Below are 24,127 nucleotides of genomic sequence, written 5' to 3'. Positions count from 1 at the left end.
GGTTGCTCAGTACTTTTGGCAAATGCAAACAATACATCTCCCATATTCTGTGTTGCCACATGAGGAGTTAGTAATTGCTATTCTGTTGCCCTTGTTGCACCCAATGCACTTGGTTGTTCCGTGTGTTACAGCTGTTGCTAGTCTTGGTACAGCTCAACACCTTAGAGATCTTGGATCCCTGCGATATTACCTTCCAGGCTGTGCAAGGCTGTAAAGTTGCACAAAGGGGTGAAGCTGGGCAGCCTGACCTGCTGGGAACCCATTAGCAAATGTGATCCTCAGGAATGAGCAGGTGGTTTCTAGTGGAGATTGTTACCTTTTGGATTGGAAGCTTGGAAACTGAACGTGGAAATTTAGTGTTGCTGTATACAGGAAAGCACAAGTACAGTCTGTGTGTCAGTTTTGAGCAAAGATCCCTTGTTTACTAGCACAAGACAGCACTGAATTAAGCATTTAGGAAAGAGATGGACTCTTACCTGTGGTAAGAAGGGACTGGATTTAGAGACCCTGCAGGGATTTCCAGTGTTGTGTTTTCAGGGCATTTGTCCACGTTCAGATTTCACAAGGATCAAGCAGCTCCAAGCACGTAAAGAGATCTGGGAGCGGCACATCCCCAGCTACAGCTAAATCCACTGAGGACACTTTTTTGTGCCGTTTAGGCTTGCTGACAATTCCAGCTGCAGAGATAGCAAGTGGAGGATGTGCCCTGTCACGCTGTGTTGTTTTTTTTCTCCTCCCTTCATAATGCACATGCAGCTTCAGTGAACAGAGGTTTCTTACGTTCCCAAGACACGCAGTGTGGTCTGAACCTGAGAACACCTTACGTTCAGTAAATGCTCTGAAACTTTCTTGAGGTCACGTAGAAAATTGGTAGACAAAATGAGCATCAAATAATCAGCAGTTACAGCTTCCAGATTTACATCTACCCATTGGTTTCAGCCTTTTTATAGGGCTGCATGTCCTAGGAAGCCCATCATATGCGTACCCAAGATCCTGTTGTCCATCGGCACCAGTGAGCTGTGGCTAAAGCAAGCCCTGCGGTGCAGCGGGGAGCAGCAGGACTGCACTGGGGGCAAAGGCAGCATCCAGGTGGTTGTGAGGCAGAGAGCACGAACCAGCATGCATCTTCCTTCCCATCGGCTGGGGTTCGCTGCGGTCCTGAATCCGATTTGCCCGCGTTGAGCACCCCTGGCAAACAAGGCCCCAGCTGTCTGCTGCCACAGAAGCGTGCACCAAGGCAGGCTGTGAAAAGTGTTGCACAACCCAGTATAATTTAACCACATGCTGAATAAATACACTTTTGAGAACTCTTTTGAAGAGATGTTGCCTAATTAATCCTGCGGGGGGTATAATATGTATATTTTTGAAATCCAGTTTTAGCATCATGCATTTAGCTTTCATGGCCTAAGGATTCTGATTTAAGACATTCTTTAGTTACTAATGGTAATCTGTTTTAATTAGAAATGCAAATGTATTTTAGATCCAAATGTATGCAAGTGGTACAATGTAGAAAGATGATTCACAGCTAATACAGCTGAAGTGCCTCAAGTCTGGTATTCTTTGCACCTTCTGTAGTTTGAACTCTGAGGATCAACACGATGTTCAAATGTCGCTCTCAGAGGAAGCATGTGGAGACTGAATAGATTTCTTTAGGAAATGGAATAAGTATTAATGGGGATCCTTCCTAGGGCAGCAGAAAGAATAATCATAGCTGTAGGCAAGGAGGAGGCAAGCACTGTGCATGCTACAGAAGTAACTTCAGCTCCGCAGCAGCAGAGCACAGCTCCTGCCAAGGCGCAGGTGCTGAGCAGACAGCATCATCTGAGTTGACTTTGTCTCAGTATCAGAGAAATTACTTGGGCTTGAACATCCCGGGCTGCTCAGGGAGGGCTGTAGCTGCTCAGAGCTGTGCTGCCGTAAAATTTGATCTAGCAGTGTGTCTAAGGAAAGCCTCAAGCAAGGCAAGCTCCAAACAAACATCTGAAGGCTAATGCTCGCTGAATATTTGCTGCAATCATGTGTCCTAGAGATACTAAACTATCAGACAGGTGGACTTCTGTGATCAGACATCATACATTGCAGTAAGAGATCACCTGCATTTGACAAAATCTTTCCAGAATCAAAGAGCCTCTGCTGCTAGACCAGTCCAGCCCTTGCTGTTGTGTTCAAATAAGTGTTTCTTTTTCCTAACTACTTTGAAAGATGGGGCCGAAAGAAAGGGACTGCTTGGCAATAGTGAAGATGGCTTTTGTAACGAGTTGCTTGGTAGAGCATATTTACAGCTAACTGCGATTAGGTGCAGTGACGCAGCTGGGAATGAAGCAGTGCAGTTTGTGCAGCCCAGCTCTCCGCATCGCTGCTAAGCTGGACGTAGAATTTCCGTGCGGAGGCTGCTGGTGAGGAGCAAGGTGTAGAAACTGTGGGAGGCTCGATGTGGCCCTCCAGAAGTCAAAATCAATGAGTTTTTCAGGAGTAGCCTTACTGGGAAGGCTCGTGGCTGGGTCAAGGCGCTTGCACAGCTTCAGAGGGCTGAGACCTCGGCAGGGTGCTGCAGAGAGCTCTCCTGTTCTCACACGGCAGATGCTCTCTGAGACTTCAAGTTCCCATCCCATCTTTCTTGGTGACGCAGATAGAGTGTAGTAGTGATTTCGTCACCTGAAATTTGATAAACTTGTTGACCGGCACCACGCAGAAGGTTCCTCACAGAGCTGCTCCCTGCCCTGGAGAGCTGTCAAACGAAAAACCAAGGCGTAGATCACATGAGCCTGTTATATGGGACGGCAAGTGATGTTCTGATTTTCCTGCATAAGCTGAGTGAATTAAAGCTTACTGCAAGTCTGATAGTCTTGAGTGTGCAGTTAAAAGTCTCCGAGCTGCTTAGCCATTTCCCTGTGCCGTGTTCAAAGAGCAAAACATCACCAGCACCAGCAGTTCTTATCTGTGTGTTTTATTTCCAAACCGCTGTTTGCGTTTACTTCATTCATTACTTCTTTTAATTCATCCCAGCCAGTACCTTTGCTGTGAGCTTGTATTTTCCGCTGGTATTTCTGGAGGACAAGGGCATGGAGGAAGCTGCCTTGGGCACCAGCCCTGAAGGCTCCGGCTGCAGTGTGTCTGTCGTCAAACACCCCAACCTCGTTGTTCTTGGTGGTTACGTGGTGTCCGCTCTCGCCCTGCACCACTTGCAACTTATTCTTATTCCGTTCTTTTCTTTTCAGGGGCTGTCAGAGCCTGAATAATTTAAGAGTGAACAAAAGAGACGTTCATGGAGGACTCTGTTCTTACCTAGGCACAATTTGACAAGCATGTAGATTGCCTTGGGTTTCCACTGCACCTACCACAACTTTACTAAGAGAAAAGCCCCCTTTCCTAGACACCTGTGTCGCTCTTGCTTAGTAAAGTTATTCAAGATCAGCGCCTTTGGAATTGGTTGGTAAATGGACAAAGACTTTCTCTTTGCCCGGAGCTCCTGACAGCCTCCAAGTACCAAAGAGAACTCCACAGCACTAGAAAGCAAGACACAGCTGCTGAATGTTGGAAGCTACTGCATTTGGCTAAAGAAGCTGACGCTAAGATGCACACAGTTGTGTTTGTTTGTTCTGCTTGTTTTCTGTGCTTTCTGAGCCCTGTGTGTGCCTGGAAAGTTTAATGACCAATCTCTTCTTTCTCAACATGCAGTTTTTCTTCCTATCCCAAAAAACTTTGGGTTCTGTTCTTGCTTTATTTTTTTTCCAATTCCAATTTATTTTGTCACTGATACTCTTCTGTTGTTTCCATGAGGAACTGTTTGGGGTACATAGCCACAGTTTCCTTTGAGGTAGGGAGACATAAACACAATATTCAAATGTTTTCCTCCTCTCCCCCCGTTCAGCAGAGTGCTCCACCTTGGCACAGAGGTTGCTGGCTTCCAGTGCAAGGCAGAGTTAACCTTAGCAATGATGTCATTTAACTAAGAAATTACTTCATTAAGTGTGGAAAAGTCCTTACAGTAGCTCAATTTGGGAGCTGCTGAATGAAGCTGACCCTTGACACTTTGCAAAAGAATAAGGCTTGTGTTGTACCAACAGCTGCTTGGAAACCATGGGTAATAAAGTTTGTTTTTGTGCCCGCCACCAGGATAAAAGATGGTATTCGCCGGCTCTGGTACCCTTACACTCCCAGCAGAGCAAAACTGCTTAGATCAAAGTTAAAAAGTCTGCTTCTATGTGGGTGTCTAAGCATTTCACAGTTCCTTATGCTAAAAGTAACAGTGTACCTGCAAAGGCCAGCAAATGCTGCTCTTCTCATTCAGCTTCAAACATGACATTTTCCCCCTCAGCATCCCATATAGATTTCCAAAAAGGTTCAGGATTAAAACTTTTTTACGAAACGTGCGTAAGTCTCTGATCAAAATATATGAAAGGGGAATTTTTGCTTTGTGTTTGGGGCTTTGTTCTTTTTGCTGCTAGTGACACTTATTCTATGATTCTAGAAACTTCAGGGTTGGGGATTACTTTATTTTTGTCACAGAACAAGGACAGTGTAAATACAAAATGTAAAGTAGAACTTAGAGAAGTGCTTCAACGAGTTGTTTGACTAAATTGAAATAAATGTTGATTTGTTCAAAAAAAAAAAAAAAAGCATGCCCTTTCTGGATCTTCTTAGTCTTGACTTTTTATTTCCTTTCTTTGATAAATCCAAATGTGTGCTTCTTGACTTCAGAAATCTGCTCTCCCAGCTGTGAGGCATTATGGGAAGGCTGCTCCAACGTGCGCTACCAGCAGATGTGTTGGGCTTGCTCTCGCTGTGCTCTGGGCTGGTCCAGGACATGTGCTGGGCACAAACTCGAGGCAAGAGAATGGGCGAATGAAATTGAGTGCGTAGAAATACTGTGCCTGGCCTCAAACTCTGCTGTGTGGAGCAACTGCTCTTTTTCTGAGCTTTTCCACACCCTTTTATTCAGTAATAACCTATTCTAAAAAGTTGTTGCTTTGTTTGGGAGAGAAGTGAGTTTCCCTTGAAGGACTCGAGGCAGGCCAAGAACGTACCTATCTCATAGTATTTTGAGATAGGAACTGGCTAGGAATGTCTCACTTGCCAACAGGTTGGTGGACTCACTCTGCGGATGTTTGTTTTCTTATTCCTGTCATGAACTCACAGCGACTTATGTGAGGGCTCAGATGGGGCTCTGAAGCAGGATGAATTTGTCAGGCTGGTAAATGGAGAGAAAAAGGCTCAGACCTCCCACCGGAGAAGTCGTAGATACCCATCACAGTTGTAAGCTGTGATATGGAAAGGCGTTTCTGAGCGGGACACCCAGAGAGGAGGACCGCAGATGTTTCGCCTGCTGTTCAAGTGCTTGGTTCCATGGGGTTGAGTTGCACCCTTTGCTGAGAGTCCCTTCAGAGGCACAAGGACGTGTTCTGCCTTCGTGTGCAGCAGCTCCTCAGTTAAATGCTTGTCTGTAGGAAACGATACCCTGCCCTGTATTCATCTAAGGACTCATCTCCCTCTTGTCCGCGTGCCCTCCCTACAGTCACCTCTGACAACAGCTTTAGGTCCACGTGAAGCAGCAGATACAATAGAGATGACTTCTGTAGCTGTTCCTCTGCCTAGGCACTCTTGGACAGTGACAAAGTCATGTTTTATTTCGGCAGGCTCGCTCTCTGTGCCTTCCCCTTGTGCTGTTTCTCTCCCTGGAGACCCAGCTCACTCATTCAGCACGCTCTCAGGATTTCAGTAACTTTTCTTGCAAGGTCTCTTGAGACTGCGCGCCTCTGTGCTGTTTCTCCAGGCTTTTGGTTTTATCTCATTCTTTGAAACTTTCCCAGAACTGCAGTGACTTTCCTCTGACCTCTAGGAACTGGAGCTCTTGAGCCCTGACACTCCGACTGGCACAACCAAGACCTGGAGACGACTTTGGGATGTCAGCTTTCCCAGCGCATGCTGGATGCAAACTGCATCTGAGCAACACCAGCTAAAAATAAAAGCTATTCAACTGAAGCTAATGGCGGGTTGCCATGAGTTATTGCTCATTAAAGTGAATTGTCAGATGCTTAACTTCAGCTAATCATTTCCTGCTGCGAGATCGGCCTGGTATGAAACATACTCAAACGTGGGAAGGGGATTCACAATAACTAAATTTAGCTAAGGGTATAATTTCCTCGGACTCCCTCTGTAGTTAATGGAAAGAGAGAGGCTCCTACAGTGCTCAGCATCACCCTGGGGCAGGAGTGTGCACAGCTTCTTGACTGCCGGGAGCACGAGGGGAGCTGCTGCCTGCCTCAAAAATGAGCTTCTCCGAGGGACGGTGTCTGCCCACCCCAGCTAGGTGAGTGCTTGTTTTCCTCGGCATAGGCTTTTAAGTAGAAGTAATGATCAGGAAGTTGAGGATTAAGACCGACAGATAGGTGACCCATTTCCCAAAGGCAAAACCCATAGGCAAAGTCCCCCAGGAGCATCCCCTGCTTCGCAGTGTAGCTAAAGGGAGCTCTGCAGATCATCCTCTATCTCAAAACAGCTCTTCTTTCCCCTTTCCAAGAAACATCAGCTATTCAATAAAGAAACAGTGGGTTCTGAATGTTGTGTGAATAATTTAGTTTTTAGTCCTTTTTTTCCCCCTGTTCTTTTTGGAAGTTAGTCTTGTTTGCATGTTTGGCTCTGAAACAGAAAGTCAAATCTTGAGTTTTTACGTTACAGCGATTAAAAGTTTGTCAAGTACGTCCCTTGGAGCAGTGTAGGCTGCTTTCTCTATTGGATTAGAAACTTTTGCATAAAATATTTAATTGCATACCACTCTGCTTGAGTTTGGACAGAAGTCATTTCATCCATGTAAATGGAATTGTGAAAATCTTGCCAGATTGATTTGTGTCTTTCAATGTTACTTCCAACTTGAAGCTTCAAATGATACTTCAAGACACAAATAGAAAATTCAGTTGAACCATCTCAAATCTGCTCATTTCCAGGAGATTGTAAAGTTAGGGAGAACATTTGAACCTCAGAGCAAAATTTATATTTAGATTTCAGTACCGTAGTTTGAGCGTGTCTTTGCCATCTGATGTCAAACCGGGTTGTACGTGGTCTCCTCTCATTTTTCCCTTGAGCTGAAGCACAGGGCAGGTCAGCGCTTGGACGGTGTAGCGCAGCTGAGCAGAGCTGGGAGTGTAATGGGGAGCTGTGGAGGACTCTGGGGCGAGTTTTGCAATTCCATTGTGAAAGTTTAACGTACTTCTAATCTAAAGGGCTTTTCAAGCCAGTTGTCCTCTATTTTTGTCTGGCATGGGCACTGAAAATTTCCTTGTGTTCACTTCGCTGGTGCCTTTTTCGGAGGCAGTGCCTGAGGATACAGATGATCTGTTGACATTAGAAGTTGTCAGATTCATTATTTACGTTGTTACTAACGAGTGTTCTCATTTGAGGAGTAGCTGTAAAGTGACTTTGTATTATCTAAATGTTGTTACCTCCTAAATTTTTGCAAATCCATGCCAGGTTTTACAGGCAGAATAGACTCTAACGCTAAAACTGGGATCGGTACTGTCATCTGCCTAAGCCACAAAGTTTTGTAACCCTGACTCGTGCCAATAAAAATCTTTCACTGAGCATGTTTTGGACATCTAATACAAAAGCACAGAAGAGACCAAAGAAGCAGTTTTTGTACCTTGTTCTGCCATCTTTGCATTCGCTGAGTAGAGCTTTAGCCCTGAAGCCCTCAAGCAGATCCGAAGTGGCTCTCACAGCAGCGTTTCCCCAGGGAGAGTATAAAGCCTCAAGGGGCTGAGCTGTGAACTGGAGTCTTCAGCCTGTACGGTGAAGGAGATGCTCTTGGAAATGGCAGGAGAGAGTGCATTTTGATGGTTTAGATTATTCTTGTTTGTTTAGTGTGAAATACTAACACAGAGGCTTTTTTTGTGCATGGGGTAGAACTAAACGAGTCCTGCTTTCCAAGGTTTTCTGGTACAGAGATTCCTGTTCTTCAGGAAATAATAGCTCGAGTAAAGACCAAGTTAGTCTTTCACCCACATCTGATTCAATTCCGTCTTTGTCAGAAATGTTATTTTACAGGAATCACTAAATATGGAAAATGGACTCTGTCGAGCACAGCAGGGCTAATTTATGTGCTCATCGGTCAGATTGTCATTATTGGCTTTCACTCATGAGTTGGAATTATTTCGGCAAAAAAATTGTTGATTTAAATGCACATGCTAATAGGATTACAGAGTTCCCATTCTGGCTCATCTTCTTTAACTTCTGTGGAAAAATCCTCTTCTCTCAGTGTGTTTTTTGGGGGTGAGAAATGGAGCCGTACACAAATCAGAAGAAGATTCACCTCTTCTCACCTAAAGCAAGATTGTGTCCCCCCATAGTCATCTGTCTTCATAGATATAGTCTATATTAACTTCTTGTTATGGAAGCATATTTCCTTCCTATCATGTATGATCTGTGGTTAGTATGAATCAAAAAGAAGCCTGATGTTTTCTTCTGAGTTTCTCTGAGAAGCCTTTCCCTTTCGATATTAGAGATCTGAGTCCGGCGCTGCCTGAGCCTGATCAGACAGACCGCCCTTCCCACACGTGCTCTGGGGAACAGGGAAGTAAAAATAAAATGCCTTGTATTTATGTTCCAGCAGTAATTCCTCCTGACTCAAATGGAAATACAAATGTGCCTCTAAAACGGGTCTATGAGATTTTCATTTTTCGTTTCACCCAAGGTTGCAGAGAACTGGATCCTTCCATTTTTCAAGTGAAAGAGTTGTGCTTTTATAGAGTTCTGCTCATTTGAGCAGCAACAGATTTTTCATGCCTCCAGCAGTGCAAAAGCTTTGAATGTTAAAGCTCGTTGGTGTGGCTCAGTATCTGTCAGTCCTATTGCCAGAAATTTCTTGGAGATTTGCTTAGGGGTGTTTTGGAAACCATCATTTCTGCTGTCTGAATGAGTGGTTTGGCCAGGAAATCAACCTAGCCACACTAGTCTGCTGACCTCCCTACACCCGTTCCGCTTCACCAAATACCTTTTTTTAGACATGTGTGTCCCGGGACGTTGGTCAGGGCGGCTGCTCGCTGCAGCTCTCTGCTGAGCCCAGACGTTCCTGCGGACCCACTGCCGTGCGAGGGCAGCCACTGCTTTGCTGGTCCTTGTGAGCAGCGGTAGCTGCCTGAATTACCACGCAATGTGCTGCTGCATCATTTCCAAAGTGCTCTCTGGCTTTTCTTGAGCAAACTGTGTTTCCGAACAGCTCTACCAATACAGTTTGCAGAGCACGTGTGTGCTAGTGCTTTGCAAGAAGAGCATAGTAACACGTCCTCCTCTTCCGCTTGATCCACCTGGTGTCTGGATCTCAGGCTAGTGTCAAGTGTTGTGATTAATGTGTTTGTAGCCGTACCTGCCGCGGAAGCAGTGGAGCTCACACAAGCACGGCTTAGGAGGTTGCCTCCAAAGTCTTGCCTGGCAGATTTTTTGTGTGGCATGTTTCTGTCCCTCATTTTGTGAGCTCTGCACTTCCTTGAGCTCCAGTCCTGCCTCTGCGGCCATGTTGAAGGTGACCTGCTTTATGTGCAAAGGAAATCATTCTCAGCAGGGCTGGCAAACAGCAAGTGTGACTTGCTCACACATGTGTCCAAGTTTGCAGTTCCTTTAAAAAAGAAAAGGAAAAAAGGTTATGAATATTGTGTGTGGACTCTTGGTGTGGTTTTTGGATAGTGCATGTTTGGCAGTAGTGGGAGGTGGGATAATGAGATGGGAATGCTTTGTACCTCTGTAGGGTGCTGGGTAGAGCAAACTCGCCCCACCTCGAGGGGCTCGTGGTGGCTGGGGAGCAGGGAGATTTGTAACCAGTCTTCCTCTTCCACCTCCCTGCCCGTCCTCCAGCCAGCGGAGACTACATTACCAATAAAGGCAAGATAAGGCCAGGTTTCCAGTCTTGGAAAAATGGGCCAAGCGAAGCCCAGCCTCTGTCCCAGAAGCCTTACTATGGTCAGCCAGGGCACTTCAGTGGGCAAGGAGAAAGAAGGAGACCTCTTATCTGCCAGGGTTGTGTACAGCGTGGCACGGCTGAGATTTAGTCACCCCTTGGTAAGCAGCCTGTTTCATCACCAAAGGCATGACCTTGAGATGGAAAATCCAGAGCCTCATTCAAGTGGGGTCATTGCACAGTGTAACACACCTCTCTCTGGAAACCTTTGGGCTGGTTTTCATCATGGCTTGTGGCTCTGGAGGCCTGATGTTGGGTCTGCAGGGGTTTCCTGGCCCTAGGTTAAACTTCGGACACAATTCCTGCGAGCGGGCAGGGTAGACTGTGGGCCAGCTCTGGACTTGGGCTGTTTCTGCCAACCTGCTGCCATCCCCGGGATGGCAGGGGACCATGTCTGACCGCTGCTTCCCTGGAGGACCTGGAGCGAAGAGTGCCATGGCGCAGGAGGTGCCTGTGCGAGCCCCAGCCGGGGCCTGGCCCTGCTTCTGGTGGGAAGGCAGGTCCCTGCCCCTTCCATCACAGACTGCGGGGTTCCCAGGTTTCCCACCAGGCTTGTGCTTCTACATAACAAATCTGTGGGGCAGAAGGTGTTGTGCCAGACTCCATTTAGCCTCCTGTCAGCTCCCCTCCCATACTAAAATGTAAATTGGCAAGGTGCCATCGACTGGAGGTGGAAGTTTATTCTGTGTTACTTCCAAGCTGTAGTAAAAACCTCTCTGAATATTAATCATCCAAGATGTGGGAAGAACAGCTTGTCCTCAGTTCTCATCAACCTGCCCCCAAGCCCAGTCCCCAGCAAAGGCAGAAAGTCCGTGCTATGGCTGCTTGCCCCAGATCATCCCTGGCAGTGGCAGCCTCCACAGAGCGATCGCTTCCAGCATTTCTCCTTCCATGCCTGCAGCTCATCTCCCTTTGCACCAGTAGTTCCCAAAACTGATGGTCCTGCCGCACCAGTGGAAGCGTGGGCGTTGGAGGGGACCCGCTGGGTGCAGCCCCTTGGTGCCGAGCCCTCGAGCTTCCCCTGGTACTGGAGGGGACCCGCTGGGTGTAGCCCCTCAGTGCCGAGCCCTCAAGCTTCCACTGGCACTGGAGGGCACCCGCCAGGTGCAGCCTCTTGGCACTGAGCCCTTGAGGGTCCCCCGGCACCCGGAGCACACCCACCAGGTGCAGCCCCTCACCATGGACCCTCGAGCTTCCCCTGGCACTGGAGGGGACCATTGGGTGCAGCCCCCCAGCACCAAGCCTTCGAGCTTCTCCTGGCGCACTGGAGGGCACCCACTGGGTGCAGCCCCTCAGTGCTGAGCCGTCGAGCTTCCCCCAGCACCCATGGGTCTGTCGGTGCTGCAGGGGCATGTTGGGACAAGGGTGCTCGCAAAATCAAAATCACCATCATGAAACCCTGAATTTTGCTGACGCAAGGTGCGCCGATAAACTCCCAGAGCATCACATGGAGCCTGCGAGGGGAGACTACCTAAAGCCGACTGAGTGGAAGATAAGCTGGACACTGACAAATACTGTCTTGCACTAGTTGATTTAACGCTGCTTTGTGTGCATGAAATAACATCAACGGGAGCTGGCTAAACCCAGGCCGTCTTGAAATGAGACTGCTGCTTTGCCCTTACGGAGGAATGTCAGAAAAAACCCAGCAGCTCCACCTGGGATCCGTCCTCCTCCCAGCCCCTCTCATGCTCACGCCTGTCGTCAGAAGACAGATGATTTGGATTTTCTTCCTGTCTGGGAAACGAACTTTGACTTTCTCTAGCTTCTTACAATTGTTTCTGCATGTTCTAAAAATCTAACTTTTGACCCCAGGTATGTAATAAATTATTGGCTCAACTTCTGACTGAGGCTGTCGCTGGTTATAAAATACCATAAAATGTCGTAACACTCACGGTCTGCGTTTTGCGAGCTGGCAGCTGAGGCAGGCTGCGATCTCTGCTCGGCACAGAGCCGGCTGCGAGCAGCAGCTCTGCGCAGCGGGGTGGGAGCCCTGCGTGCAGGTAGCAGGAACTGGCTGCTAAAGCAGTATTGGTAACGTTTCTCTGGGACAGTGGCTCTCCCTCAGCGTGGGTACTGCCCACTATCTCTAATGATGTTTATTGCTGAACTAAGAATGTTTGGACGCACCAGGCTGTTTTCATGTGTTGTAATTTACGTGTTTGTTTTCTGCTGGGGCGGAGAAAAGGTTCAGAGATAACCATCTGAAAACACTTAATGACATCAGCTGACTCCTTTCTGATGTTCAGTCTGAGGCGTGTCTCACAGGAGTGTGACAATTTCTGGATTCTGTCAAAAAAAATTTCTTCTTAAACTGTGTGGGATTAAACATCTCAGTCCCTGATTGCTCCCGGAGTGGGAGTTGCCTTGCCATGGTTGCAGAAAGGTGAAAGCAGGGCACTTTTTCCTGAAGGGCAGTTGAGAAATCTTCAAGCAACTTGTTTGCTTTGTTTTTAAAGACTTAGTGACATCGGCACATCTTCGGTCTGTTGCTTTGGGGGAGAGTAGGGGAGGTTGCACTCATTTCTGAGGTGCTAGTCTGAACACGTGTATGGATAATTGTGGTTGGGTACAGTTCAGCAGAATCTCCTGCTTGGATATAATGTAAATCTTTTTTAATTTTAAGCCTACTTTGTATCTCCTTCTTGGGAGTTTCCTTCGGTTTGAACAATTTGTCATCTTCTGTAATTGTTCATTCCAGTTTCTTAGTTCTAGGGAAGGTGTGAAGTCTTCTGAGAAATTGCTTTCGGGGCAAAGGAGATAATTTTAAGGTGCTTGAAATAACCTTCAGAAGTTAATAAGTAGTCTAACTAACAGTAATGTCACTGAAGTCTAGAAACAGCTGAGAAACATTTATGGAGTCAGAAGCTGACAAAGTCTCGGTGGCTGTCAGGTCTCCTGTAGTAATCTGCTGTTTGTGCTTATTTTCTTCCTGGCAGTTCACAATGAAATCTGTGGGAAGAAGCGGAGAAGTTCAGTGCTTAGCATGAAATTCAGGCTTTCATCTAAAACTAGATAACTTTGCTGTCTGCAATCTTTCATAAGGACAGATAGTGTGGTAAGAAACTAGACAAGTGTGTAAGTGTGAAAAATGCCCGTTGCCTGGTATATTCCTCTCTCTGGTGTGCAGTAAAGTTTACACAACGTCCATAGGTCACAAAAACCTTCATCAAGGCAGCTTGTATTTTCATGCTTAGGACTGCCAAACGCTTGATGTGCTCTAGGAAATAGAGGAGGTGCCAGTATGATCTCTCACCTCATTGTTTTCTTCCAGATGCATATTCAGCCTCTTCCAACGACAACGGGGGCAAGTCTGATTCAGTGGCCAACTTACAACCTCAGCCATCACTCAACTCCATCCAGAGCTCTCCTGGCCCCAAGCGCTCGACCAACACACTGAAGAAATGGTTGACTAGTCCTGTGCGCCGGCTGAACAGCGGGAAGGCCGAGAGCAACATCAAGAAACAAAAGAAGGTGCGAGATGGCAGGAAGAGCTTCGACCTCGGCTCACCGAAGACCGGAGATGAAACCACTCCTCAAGGAGACAGCGCGGATGAGGTGTGTGCTGGTGTTTGTTGCAGGAAAGAGCAGATCTCTGACAGTCTCTTCTGTGGTGTGTGATTCACCCCTGAGTAAACGCAGTTCCCTGAGGTTCTAGAGGGAGCAGCAGATCATATGTAAAATTGAATTGATTGAAGCCATGTTGCAAACAGCATTGTCATCCAGAGAGCAGTGGAACGTATAGGGAGCAGCATTTCAAAGTCTGCATATATTATTGTCCTTTGACTAGATTTTTTTTAATAGCCTATTAGAAAGCTACCAAGGATAGAAATGAAGTTATTCTTGAGCAGCTGTTATCGCTTTTTGCTGAGGTTCATATCACCTTTGTCCTGCCATGGCAATGTAATTCCTTATTGAAAGAAAACGCTTGGAGAAATAGCCATGTTTCTGTTAAATCCACTACGTATTTGTAGCCGCAGTTTCTCTGCAGGCATGTTCTTTGCCAGAATGGCTCTTTCCTGATAAAGTGAATAAGAAAGCCAAAAATGGAGAAGGTGCTAACTGAACTCAGATAGAGGAACACATTTTGAAAACTGTACATTCAGCTGCTCTCATTTAAATTAAAAAATACTTTCCCATCAGCACAGAGACACTGTTTTAGCTGCTTGCGTGACATATGAACTGTACTTTCGTAACATGTAGAATACACTGAGATTAACCGACAAAACCTTACATCTTTATTGCATCTCTTTCACAATGCTTAGCATGACCTGCAGTTTTCTCCACCCAATGCAGTACTGAGCCAGTGTTAGTATTACTAACAGACTCAAAGCCTGGTGGTAAGGCTCAGATATCTAGAAAGATAAAAGAAACCCATCCCCGCCTCTAATTATATTTCACTTTTCCTCAGAAGAGCAAGAAGGGTTGGGGAGAAGATGAACCAGACGAAGAGTCTCATACACCTCTTCCTCCTCCTATGAAGATTTTTGACAATGATCCAGCCCAAGATGAGATGGTAAGGCCTCTCCTACTATATCAGTTTGCTGTTTAAGTGCATTTCTCATGTAGCTGTCTCATAGTGGTTTTGTAGTGGTCTTCTAGTATCCAGGGCCTAGACTTGTGGTTATAAGAGACACCTGTGTGCAAATCATGGCCCAATACCTTTCACCAATTAGATTTACAAATAGTGCTGGATAGGCAGTTTAGCCCTGTCATCCCATTTCAGGACAGGTCGATCATGTGCTTGTGTTGTGTGTGGTCATAAATTCCATGCAGGCTGATAACACATGTTCTCCACGTCTGTGTTAGAAGTGCCATTGGTGTCTGGCAGTAGCAGCAGAAACAGTATCTGGCGGCAGCCTGGGTCTGAGGAGTCAGACAGGTGCTGGAGTCTGCTTGAATCCAGAAATCCCACCTTTACCAAGCATTGGGTAGCTTGGGCTCTCCACACAGGCTTTGTGTGTGATTGGAGTCCAGGAATGTTGTCGGTCTGTACCCCACCATCCACTCTCCATTTTGAAGTGCTTGAAAACTTGTGGGTGGAAAAGCCTACCCAGTGCTATTTTTTGGCATTTCTGGGGTATGTGGCTGATCATTGCTGAATGGTCCATCAGCTCCAGTTAGTTCAGAAGCCCATAGGGTACCTGAAGTTTCTCTCAAAAGGGTGAGAAAGGCTTTGGTGTGCCCTTCATTGTGCACTGTGCTGGTGGTGCCAGTTCTCTGCTGTTAGCTAGGGTCTCTTGAACGTTAAGTCAGAATTTGCTGTGGTAGGTGGTGCAGTGGCTTGCAGAGTCCTTCAGTTGCTCTCTTGGACTTGGGGTGAGAATCTGTGAATAGTTATGACAGTGGTTTGTGTTCAGAGTCAGTGCAGGTCCTGTGTGCACATGTCCTCCCCCACCCTTGCCTGGTGCTGTCGTCTCCCTTGTAGAAATCCATCTTCCTGTTTAGCTGTTTCCTGCTTTCCTGCTGGCATCTGTTTTTAGCACTGCCACTTCTGTATCTCTATCCTCTGATTGTAATTACTGCACGCAAAGAAGCAAGGATAGGGGAGATTAATAAATTGTCAGAAAAAAAATCAACCCAGAATGTTCTTGGGGAAGGTTCAGGCAGGAGTTTGGAACTACAGAGAGAAAAGGGTGCAAATATTTCTGGGACTCAAGGAGCAGAATGATGGAGGTAAGGATTCGGGGCCTTGCTGCTAATCTGTCAGGAAGCTTATGACATTGTGGTGGCAGCAAGAGCAGAAGGAAGCAGCTGGAGTCGCGGATCTCTTGCCCTTTGAGTGCTGCATCTGCTGATGGCTGTCTGGCGAGGGGCAGAGGCAAAAGGTCGGCAATGCAGAGCTGTGGTGGATCTATGCCCAGCACACCACCAGTTGCTCCTGGCTTTTTCCCTGTTGTGTTTAGCTAAACGTTTTGGGGTTAGTTTGCTTTTTTGGGGTGGGGGGGTGTTGGGATTTTAGTCGGGTCACTATTTTTGATTTTTAACATGCCGTGTGATTTCAGAATTTCTTAAATACATTTCTGACAGCGCCAATGTTGTGGAACTAAACAGTTTTCTGCTCCAGATGTCTGAACTTCATAGTGTTTTACATCCTATTCCTTCACCCGCTCCTGAAGGAGAAGATTAAATAGAGCAAGATGCACCTGAAACCCTTTCCCCCCCCTCTTTTTCTTCCCCTACACACTTTTTGTCATAAGGTAAAAAAACTTAAACTCACAAACTTGCTCCTGAATTCCCTGTCACAAGAGGGCTGCTTTAGCGACGTTGGAGTCACGCTGGAGCCAAAAGTTCTTTAATGGTAATTTAGGCAGAGCTCCCTGCTCATGTCCTGCTACTGCCTGCAGCCACGGGCTGAGGTTGGACCAGCAGCAGCGTGGGGAAGTGGCAGCGGTAGGTGGGAGACGTCTGCAGGGGGTGGCACCTTTCCCTGAGCTCAAGGCAGCAATAATCGTGTCTTGCCGTGCCTGGGGGCTCTTATAAAGACAAATTGCAAGATGTTAGAAATTAACAATTTACTTACTGGGAAACAGAAACACCATTTTTCAATTTGCCCCACGCAAACCAGGCTCTCTTGTCAACCACGGAAGAGTTTTATTTTACCCTGAAAGACTTGTAGGCAGCAAATATTCCGGTGATCCCTTCAAAATCGGGCAGCTATTTGCTTTTCAGAGATACTGAGCAATTTCAGTTGAAAGAAGTGAGAGCGACAGCTGTTTAGTGCCTCCTCCTGCTAGAATGATTATGTTTGATGGTTATTGTCTATGTATTAGTCCAGTATCTCTTCAAAGTCCCAATTTTCAGTCTTTTTTTTTTCCTAGACACGTCTGTCCGCATTGCAGGTGAAACAGGCTGTCTGAGCTTTTACATTTGTATGAGATTCCTGCATTACTAGCCTAATTCCTCAATTACCAGCCTGATTACCTGTAGTTTTTGTTGTTGCTGTAATTAGCTCTGTTGATTAGATGTATTATTTGTGCAAGATGAGATGACGGGTGACAGGCTGTTCACACTTCTGCTCTGTCACAAGACTTCTGGCTGGGATTGGTCTCCTCTGCCTTTTTTTTCTCATCCTGGCGCTGTGTCACTCTACATGAGCAGCCTCCCCAAAGGGCCGCTTACGGAGGTGGCCAGCTGCCCAGTTCCTGCCGTCACATTTCCATGTCTCACTCCCCAGCACTCTTTAATCTCAGATGCGTGTTCGTTGGCACCTGCACAGTGACTTCGCTGAAATAGCTGCTCTCCAGAAGACTTTTATTAAGCAGCTGAGAGATGAATAAGCTTTTTAATAATTCTAATGGTGAATTTATAAAAATCTAGCCATGCTTTAGTCTGTGTCAGCCTGCCGAAAACAGGTTATCGAAGAGCTTATAGTTTTAGTCAGCGCTTGTATTTCGTTCAGAAGAAATGTACATACAGGTGAGCTAATAAATACCAACTCCTACAGCTATCGCATGAGTCTGGGTTTTCAAAGTGAGGTTTCTTATAACAAAGGCCAAGGGGTGAATAGGTCCATATAGATCAAAAACCTTAAGCTAAAGCTGAGTATTTCACACAGAGGTCAGTCTTCGCAGCGCCATGGCAATGCTTGGGTAGCACATTTCTGAGGTCTCTGTGTTTCTGGAGATTTGCAACAACCAGCAGATATAAGCTATGGCTACCTGAATGTGGAGACATCCAAAGACACTACTTGATGTCAGGCACCTAAAATTCAATACCTGTGACCACCAACAGACAGGCATAGAGAAGCGAGGCTGAAAATATTCTAACTAATGTCAGTAGGGAAAAGTGGGCGTCTCCACGCCTCTGCCCTCCTGTGCGAGCAACCTAGGACAGATGAGATATGCAGGGGTGTTTTCTCTACACTGATTGCAGCGAGGGAAGAGAGAAGATAAGTATTTCAGATGGCTGAAGTTGCATGAATGGGAGGTGTCATCTGGTTCATTTGGAGTTGCAGCTGATCTGTGGGGAAGGGAGAGGGAATGACTTGTTCCCCCCTGCCTCCCTCGCCTATTGCCTGTAACTCCATGCGTACCTTTTACGTAACGGCGTTTATTAAACATGTATGTATGGGGGAGCAGGTAGTTTTGTACATCTGCAGTAAGAAGATCAATTTTCTGGAGCCTTTAAGACTGTAGATGTCCTTCGAAGGAGGAACCAACAGATATTAAGAGTACTGTAGCCTAGTTGCAAATGAACTTCAGTTCTTTGATGCTGTTCCCTGGTTCCCAGGAAGTGCTGCAGGGAGATGTGCAGCCAGAAGTGGATGGCAATCCTGTGCTTGTCTGATGCGGCAACATTCACTCACCTGGCCATGCATGTGGTCCTCTAACCCTCCTGCTGCCTGCCGTGTTCATTCTCCTGTCCCAGAAGCTGCTTCACTGACGGCTGGTTTCCTACTCCCTTCTCATCCTGCTAACTTGCTTTTCCTTTGCAACCTGGTGTCTTGCAGTCCTCTTCTTTGCTAGCTGCTCGACAGAGCTCCTCCGATGTCCCAACTGCTGCGGATCTTGTCAGTGCAATAGAAAAGTTGGTCAAAAGTAAGCTGGTAAGTTTAGTGTTGTGAAAACTGTGTACACAACAGGCCTAATATGACTGTAGGGAAGGGCTTTGAAGTCTGCCTCTTGTTTCTGGTTTCCTTGCTTTCCACCTTCATCTGCTGTGCTTTTATTAACCCTACATGCTCTACTTCTCAGTAGAGCGTCTAATATTTTTGCTCCCCATATGAGGTGAAGCCTACATCTCATGTTGCCATGTAAGGTCTGCACTGCATAGTCGAAAGGTGCTTTTGGAGCAGGCTTCGCCGAGTGCGAGCTACTGTACTGTACTCTTTCTGGGGTCTTGGTGTTCTTTCAAATATTTTACACAGTGGGATGTTTTGTTTGTTTTGTGTTAAACCTTGTTCCGAGGCACAGGAGTTTTACTACCCAACAAGTGAATTTGTTTGGTATTCTGGCTTCCCTGAAAAGACCCTCTAAAGAGTAGAACTGCTTGAAGTATCACAGCTGTGCTTTAATTTCACAGAGATTCATGTGTCACTTTCAATCTGCCTTGTCAGCTCTTTCCGACAGGGAGTGGAAGAAGCAATAAAAACGCTCTGGGTTTAATTTGTTCAAAAATTTCAGTGTCGTGTGCTCCTCTTGTCTGGTCCCATGTCTGTTGGACAAGGAGTAAATCCAGTTTTATATCTTGGCTTCTCTTGAGTTTTCCCTAAAACAGTTGAAAATGTTAATATCAAAGCTAAACCCTTTTCTGCATGTCTCAGGACCTCTAAAGTTAGGTAAATTCTTGCTTTGAGCAAGGTTAACTTAATTAACAAGTCAGCATTAGAGCAGGGTTATGAGGAGCCTACAAAGTTTCATTTCCTAACGTATAACAGAAGGATGAAGAGAGTAAAAACAAAACAAAAAAACCCGCAGTGATCATTAAATTGCTGTAACTCTGTCCAAGCAGTTCTATCTAGCAAATCATTTCAGAAGGTTTTGATACTTTCTCGGTTTGAGATGTTGGTACATGAAGATAGTCAGCGTGCATGGAGCGTTTGAGAAGGAATAAGTGGTGAAGGAGCTCTTTGTGACATGGGAACCGGAAAGGACATTCCCAGAAAATTTACTCAGAATAGTTTTGTTCCATCAAGGGACTAACAAATTGAAAAGTATTTCATTAATGCAGTTAGATGTATTTTCAGAGGATATTTTATTTTCTCTCCCCCGCATGCAGACTGTTAGCTCAATTGCAATTACTTTCCAGGGATTTGGGGGAAACTTTAATTATTGTGGAATGTTACTATGTATCCATCTATTTCTGTTTCATTTTGTGTTTTACTGTAATACAAAGAATCCCCATTCGGTCTTTGGCAGAGAAACACTCGCCATGTGTAGCCTAACACTGGTTCTGCTTCAGACACCAGGACATTTTCAGGTTGTTTCAAAATTATTTGGAAGAGTTTCTCATCCTGGAGTTACTGGAACATCTTTTTCCACCTTCTCTGTTTTGATGATTTTTTGGAGAGGTCTTATATCATCTTAAAACTAGTTTGGTTGTGTTTCACTAAGTCCTGCAGGAAAGTATTGCTGAATACTCTGCTTGGTTTTAGACTGCAGTGTGATTGCAGAACTGACTTGAAACGGAAGATAACACTGATGCTGGTGTTCAAGAATAATGTTTATTCTATCATTCTTTGGGGTTTTTTTAGACCCTTGAAGGAGGATCTTACCGAGGAAGCTTAAAAGATGCTACTGGCTGCTTAAACGAAGGAATGACGCCTTCGACTCCCCCACGAAACCTTGAAGAGGAGCAAAAAGCCAAAGCAATGAGAGGCAGGATGTAAGTTGTCTTGCTGGTTCTCCAGTCTGAAATATGCACCCAAGGAGGACACACAGCTGGCCTGAAAGCATACTCTGTGGTCAGTGAATGAGCACAGAACTGGGACTAAAACTGTGTTCTGCTTGCTTGTTTTTTCTTAACCTGTAAAAAGACTTCATAAAAGCACCTGCACATCCAGGAAGTTCTCATCATCGCTCTTTAAAATGTACAGCTTTTACCCCAGATAGCAAATATCTGTTGCTGTAAAAGCCTCCAAAGAGCTAGACAAGTATTGCTGAGATGTTTGCCTTGGTACTTACTGCATTGCCAGAAGTAAAATCAGCTCTCAAAGGGGGATATGTGGTTAACCTTTTTAGCTACCTTCAAGGGAAAAAACAGAAAATCCCACTAGGATTTTTGAATGAGAGAATTTTTTTTTTTTTTTGCCTAAGTTATTACCAAAGGAAGGGCAGAATTCAGATGCATTTGTGGTGGAAACACACCACTGAGGAGAAAGTTTCATTTGGGAAACCCCCATGTTCACGGCAGTGGGAGAGGAAAGAAATGGTGGCAGGTCATGAAAGTTGTCTTTTAAAATTATATGTGCACTCCTTTAAATGTAATGAAAATAATCCTTGTGCCTTCAAAGCTTATCACACTTGAAGCATTTCTTAAATGCATAGTTCAGCTGAAGGACACAGACAATTGGAGAAACAGAATTAACAATTACATGAAAGAGAGCTGATGTAGCTGTTTTCTTTATACTGCTTCTTACACTAACAACAGTAACTGCAATGATCTAATCAAATGGTAGACTGAGGGTAAAAGTAACAGTCAGTACAGGTTTCACTGGAGTGTGGTAAGGTGAGAAGTGGAAGAAGAGCATTTCCCCATTTGGGAAAGATGCCAAGAAACAGATGGAAACCAAGTCGGGGAGAACAAGGAGGTAGTTAAGAGCAGAAGGGAGAGTAGGAGCAAAGTGTCACAGGTCTGGAAAGCCATCCTTTGCTCCTGCAGTTTGTTGTAGGAAACCAGAGAAGCGACACAGTGAGGACTGGGTCACCTCCCCGCCACAGGCAGGGGCATGACACTTCTGGATGTATTTCTGAATGGGAGAAGTTTTCTGCTAGACAGCTGTCTACTAGAAGTTCCTCGATATTGCAAGTTCTTGGGTTTCCCTGGTAGCAATTCATTAATTAGGTAACTGGCAACTAACTGCAGGTTGCAGTTTTAGTGCAGAGACCTTTGCCACTGTAGGCACAGACACAGAAACGCTTTCTAGCGTGCAACACTGCTGGCAGGGGGACTGGCAGCGTGCTGTGCGTAATTAGTGGCTGCCTCTGTCCAGATTTCCTAAGAGCCAGGACGCTTAGGAGCACCTGCTAGTGGCTTTCAGCACAAGACATCTGTCTCCTCTCCAGCTCCTTTGTGTCTGCGTTCTGTATCTCCGCAGCTCGCTGGGTTTAATTCCGTAGCCGTATGAGGCAGCTGAGCTCCCAGCTCGACCTGTGACCCCCCCCTTCCCCACAAAACAGTGGCTGAATCCTTGCGCAGGCATGGGCAGTAATTTCCTGTGTCTCTGGCACCATGTGCATGCCAGCAGTTAGCCCTAGCGTTAGGAAACCCATAGTCCATCAGGCTTGATCGCTGCATTTCTGTGAGCAGTAAGGCAATAGTATTATCGAGTAGTGTTGTTCAGTATAGATTGAATGCGGAGTTACCAAGATACCCAGATATTCAGACTTATGTAGAAGTGAGGAGGCTCTATCCTTGTTCCAGTTCATGCCATTTTAAATACAGCTGTGTAGTCCGTATCTGCTAGTGACCAGGGCAAGCACTTGCCAAGCAACTGCCTGCCCTTGCTTCGTGTTATCAGATGAGGAGATGAGTGAACTTGAATTTTTGGTAGCATGCTTCTTAGCTTAAATTTGGGAATACCTTCTAAGGTTCTGTGTCAGGTAGGCATCAGAGAACTAACAGAGATGGTCAAGGTTGATTTTTCTGCTTGCTAGGAAGAGGGGAGCTGAGGGAATGCTGGTGCTGAGTTTAAGGTAAGCAGTGGAGGTGCAGACCCTGGTTCCTAATAGAGGTGTGAACTTGGAAGCTTAGTCTGTTCACCTGATAGACACCTGGTCACTGCACTGATTTTTAGTTCACACCCACCTGCCTGCATGTCCTGCAGCATGACATATTGTAAGTACCTGCTGCCTCATTTTTAGAGCAGGATTTGGCAAGGTGTATCCTTGCAGTAACTTAAACCACAGAAGTCCAGCTGGGGGTGGGGGAGGGGGCAGCGGGCAGATGGGATAAGTTCTCCCCATCCCCTCAGCAGCTCTCTGCGTTGGCGGAGAGCAGCACAGACAGAGGCAGTGCGAGCCGAAACATCACCTCCCAGCACGCCTGGCCAGGCAGAGGAGACGTGGCGAACCTTCCGCGAGGGCGCGGTGGGTCAGCCAGCGAGAGGGGACTGCGCAGCACGCGCTTGTTCAGGCCACACGCTGCTGCTTTGTGAAAGAGCAGCCTTTTGCCCCGCACGTGTTTACTACCCAGGCACACAACTTGGCAGGGCACAGCAGAGAGCACAAGCATCTGGCATTGCCGCTGCCAGCCCGGCCTTCTGCCAAGGGGGCCGGATTTCACTCTCAAATGAACAAGAAGCTGTTTGACCTCTTCCTGCCACGTGTCCTAAGTATCTCCTCCGCTCTGTCTGGGCAAGGGACACTTTGGGAGTGCAGCAGGAGCAGGATTTATTTTCTCAGTAACCTCTCATAAGTGAGTCTCTCCTTGCAATGCCAGTCAACTTTTTTTTTTCCCCTCTAGATATTTTCAGCCAAGCTTTTATCTTAGCACTGTTTGCCCTCAGCCCTATCATTTCAAGTGGGTCAGTCTGCTGACTGATGTGAACAGGGCAATATTAGACATGAAGGCACTCTATCTTGTTAGCCTTGTTACTGCCATAGTGAACTTGAGCACAGATGGAGTTTATTTGTCATGTGCCAAATCTATGTATTGGCGTAACTGAGAGGCAAACTGTCTGCAGCAAGCAGTAACTTTTTGAAATTGTCCTCGAAAGAACATTATGTGATTCGTCAGTTTGACTTACAAAGGAGGGGCTTTTTTTAGCTTGCTGTTGTTTGCATGCATCAGGCCTTCATTACATGACTCTCCTGCCCAGGATTATTAGCTCTGAAATCAGTGTAAAGCATAGGACATCCACTCATAGATTACCTAGTCTGAAAGATTAAGCTCTTGGTTATGATGGGAGCGGGGATTTGTTTTCCAAGTGTTTGAAACTTCCAAATTAAATCTTAATTTCTGAATCTTGGGCAAAGCCAGAGGGACTGGGGCAAGAAATCCTTTCCTGCTAGCTGCAAAATGGGTCAGGACACATCTCCATCACTGTCAGGAGGGCTGCATGGGGGGGGTGGAGGAGAGGAGAGCAGGGAAGAGTTAGTTCCAAGTACAGGCAGCGGGTTATGCTGCTGCTCTTGCACCATTCTGGGATGTGAGGGGGAAGAGGGACAGGAGGAAAGAGTGTTGAAGAGAACTGAAACTACCCTGACCTGAAATGTGACGGTTTTGTCGTTTACATTCCACTGAGCTATAAGTGAATGAACAGCGAGTCATGTTACGTGACCGGGGTGACAATGGGGTTTTATGGAGACGTAATATGTGATAAGAGGAGCAAACGGTAACATCAAGGAATATATTCAAATACATGTGTGTTCTGTTTTAAATTAGGTTTGTCTTAAATGAGCTGGTACAGACTGAAAAAGACTACGTCAAAGACTTGGGAACTGTTGTGGAGGTGAGCTGAAGCAAACCCTGCTTTGCAAAATGTTTTCGCACTAAAAAGCACCATGCTGACAAGTGACAACA

General features: G+C 46.1%; 1 protein-coding gene across 14 annotated transcripts in view; it reads left to right on the top strand.

Moving 5' to 3' along the window:
- Positions 1-24,127, top strand: part of KALRN (kalirin RhoGEF kinase) — a 532,117-nt gene that overhangs the window by 457,709 nt on the left and 50,281 nt on the right. For 10 of the 14 annotated variants that reach the window (XM_075430793.1, XM_075430796.1, XM_075430795.1 and 7 more), the window contains 5 exons: positions 13,218-13,501; positions 14,355-14,459; positions 18,396-18,491; positions 20,139-20,269; positions 23,990-24,056. In XM_075430793.1, the coding sequence (XP_075286908.1) occupies positions 13,218-13,501; positions 14,355-14,459; positions 18,396-18,491; positions 20,139-20,269; positions 23,990-24,056 (683 nt within the window). Of the gene's footprint in view, positions 1-3,218; positions 4,600-13,217; positions 13,502-14,354; positions 14,460-18,395; positions 18,492-20,138; positions 20,270-23,989; positions 24,057-24,127 lie in introns of those variants that run through there. The other 4 variants (XM_075430790.1, XM_075430794.1, XM_075430797.1 and 1 more) reach the window with 4 other exon arrangements.

This window comes from Opisthocomus hoazin, chromosome 9 (assembly GCF_030867145.1).
Source record: "Opisthocomus hoazin isolate bOpiHoa1 chromosome 9, bOpiHoa1.hap1, whole genome shotgun sequence".
Lineage (NCBI taxonomy): Eukaryota > Metazoa > Chordata > Aves > Opisthocomiformes > Opisthocomidae > Opisthocomus > Opisthocomus hoazin.
The sequence above is the reverse complement of the archived record's forward strand: the minus strand, read 5'-3'. Positions and strand labels throughout refer to the sequence as shown.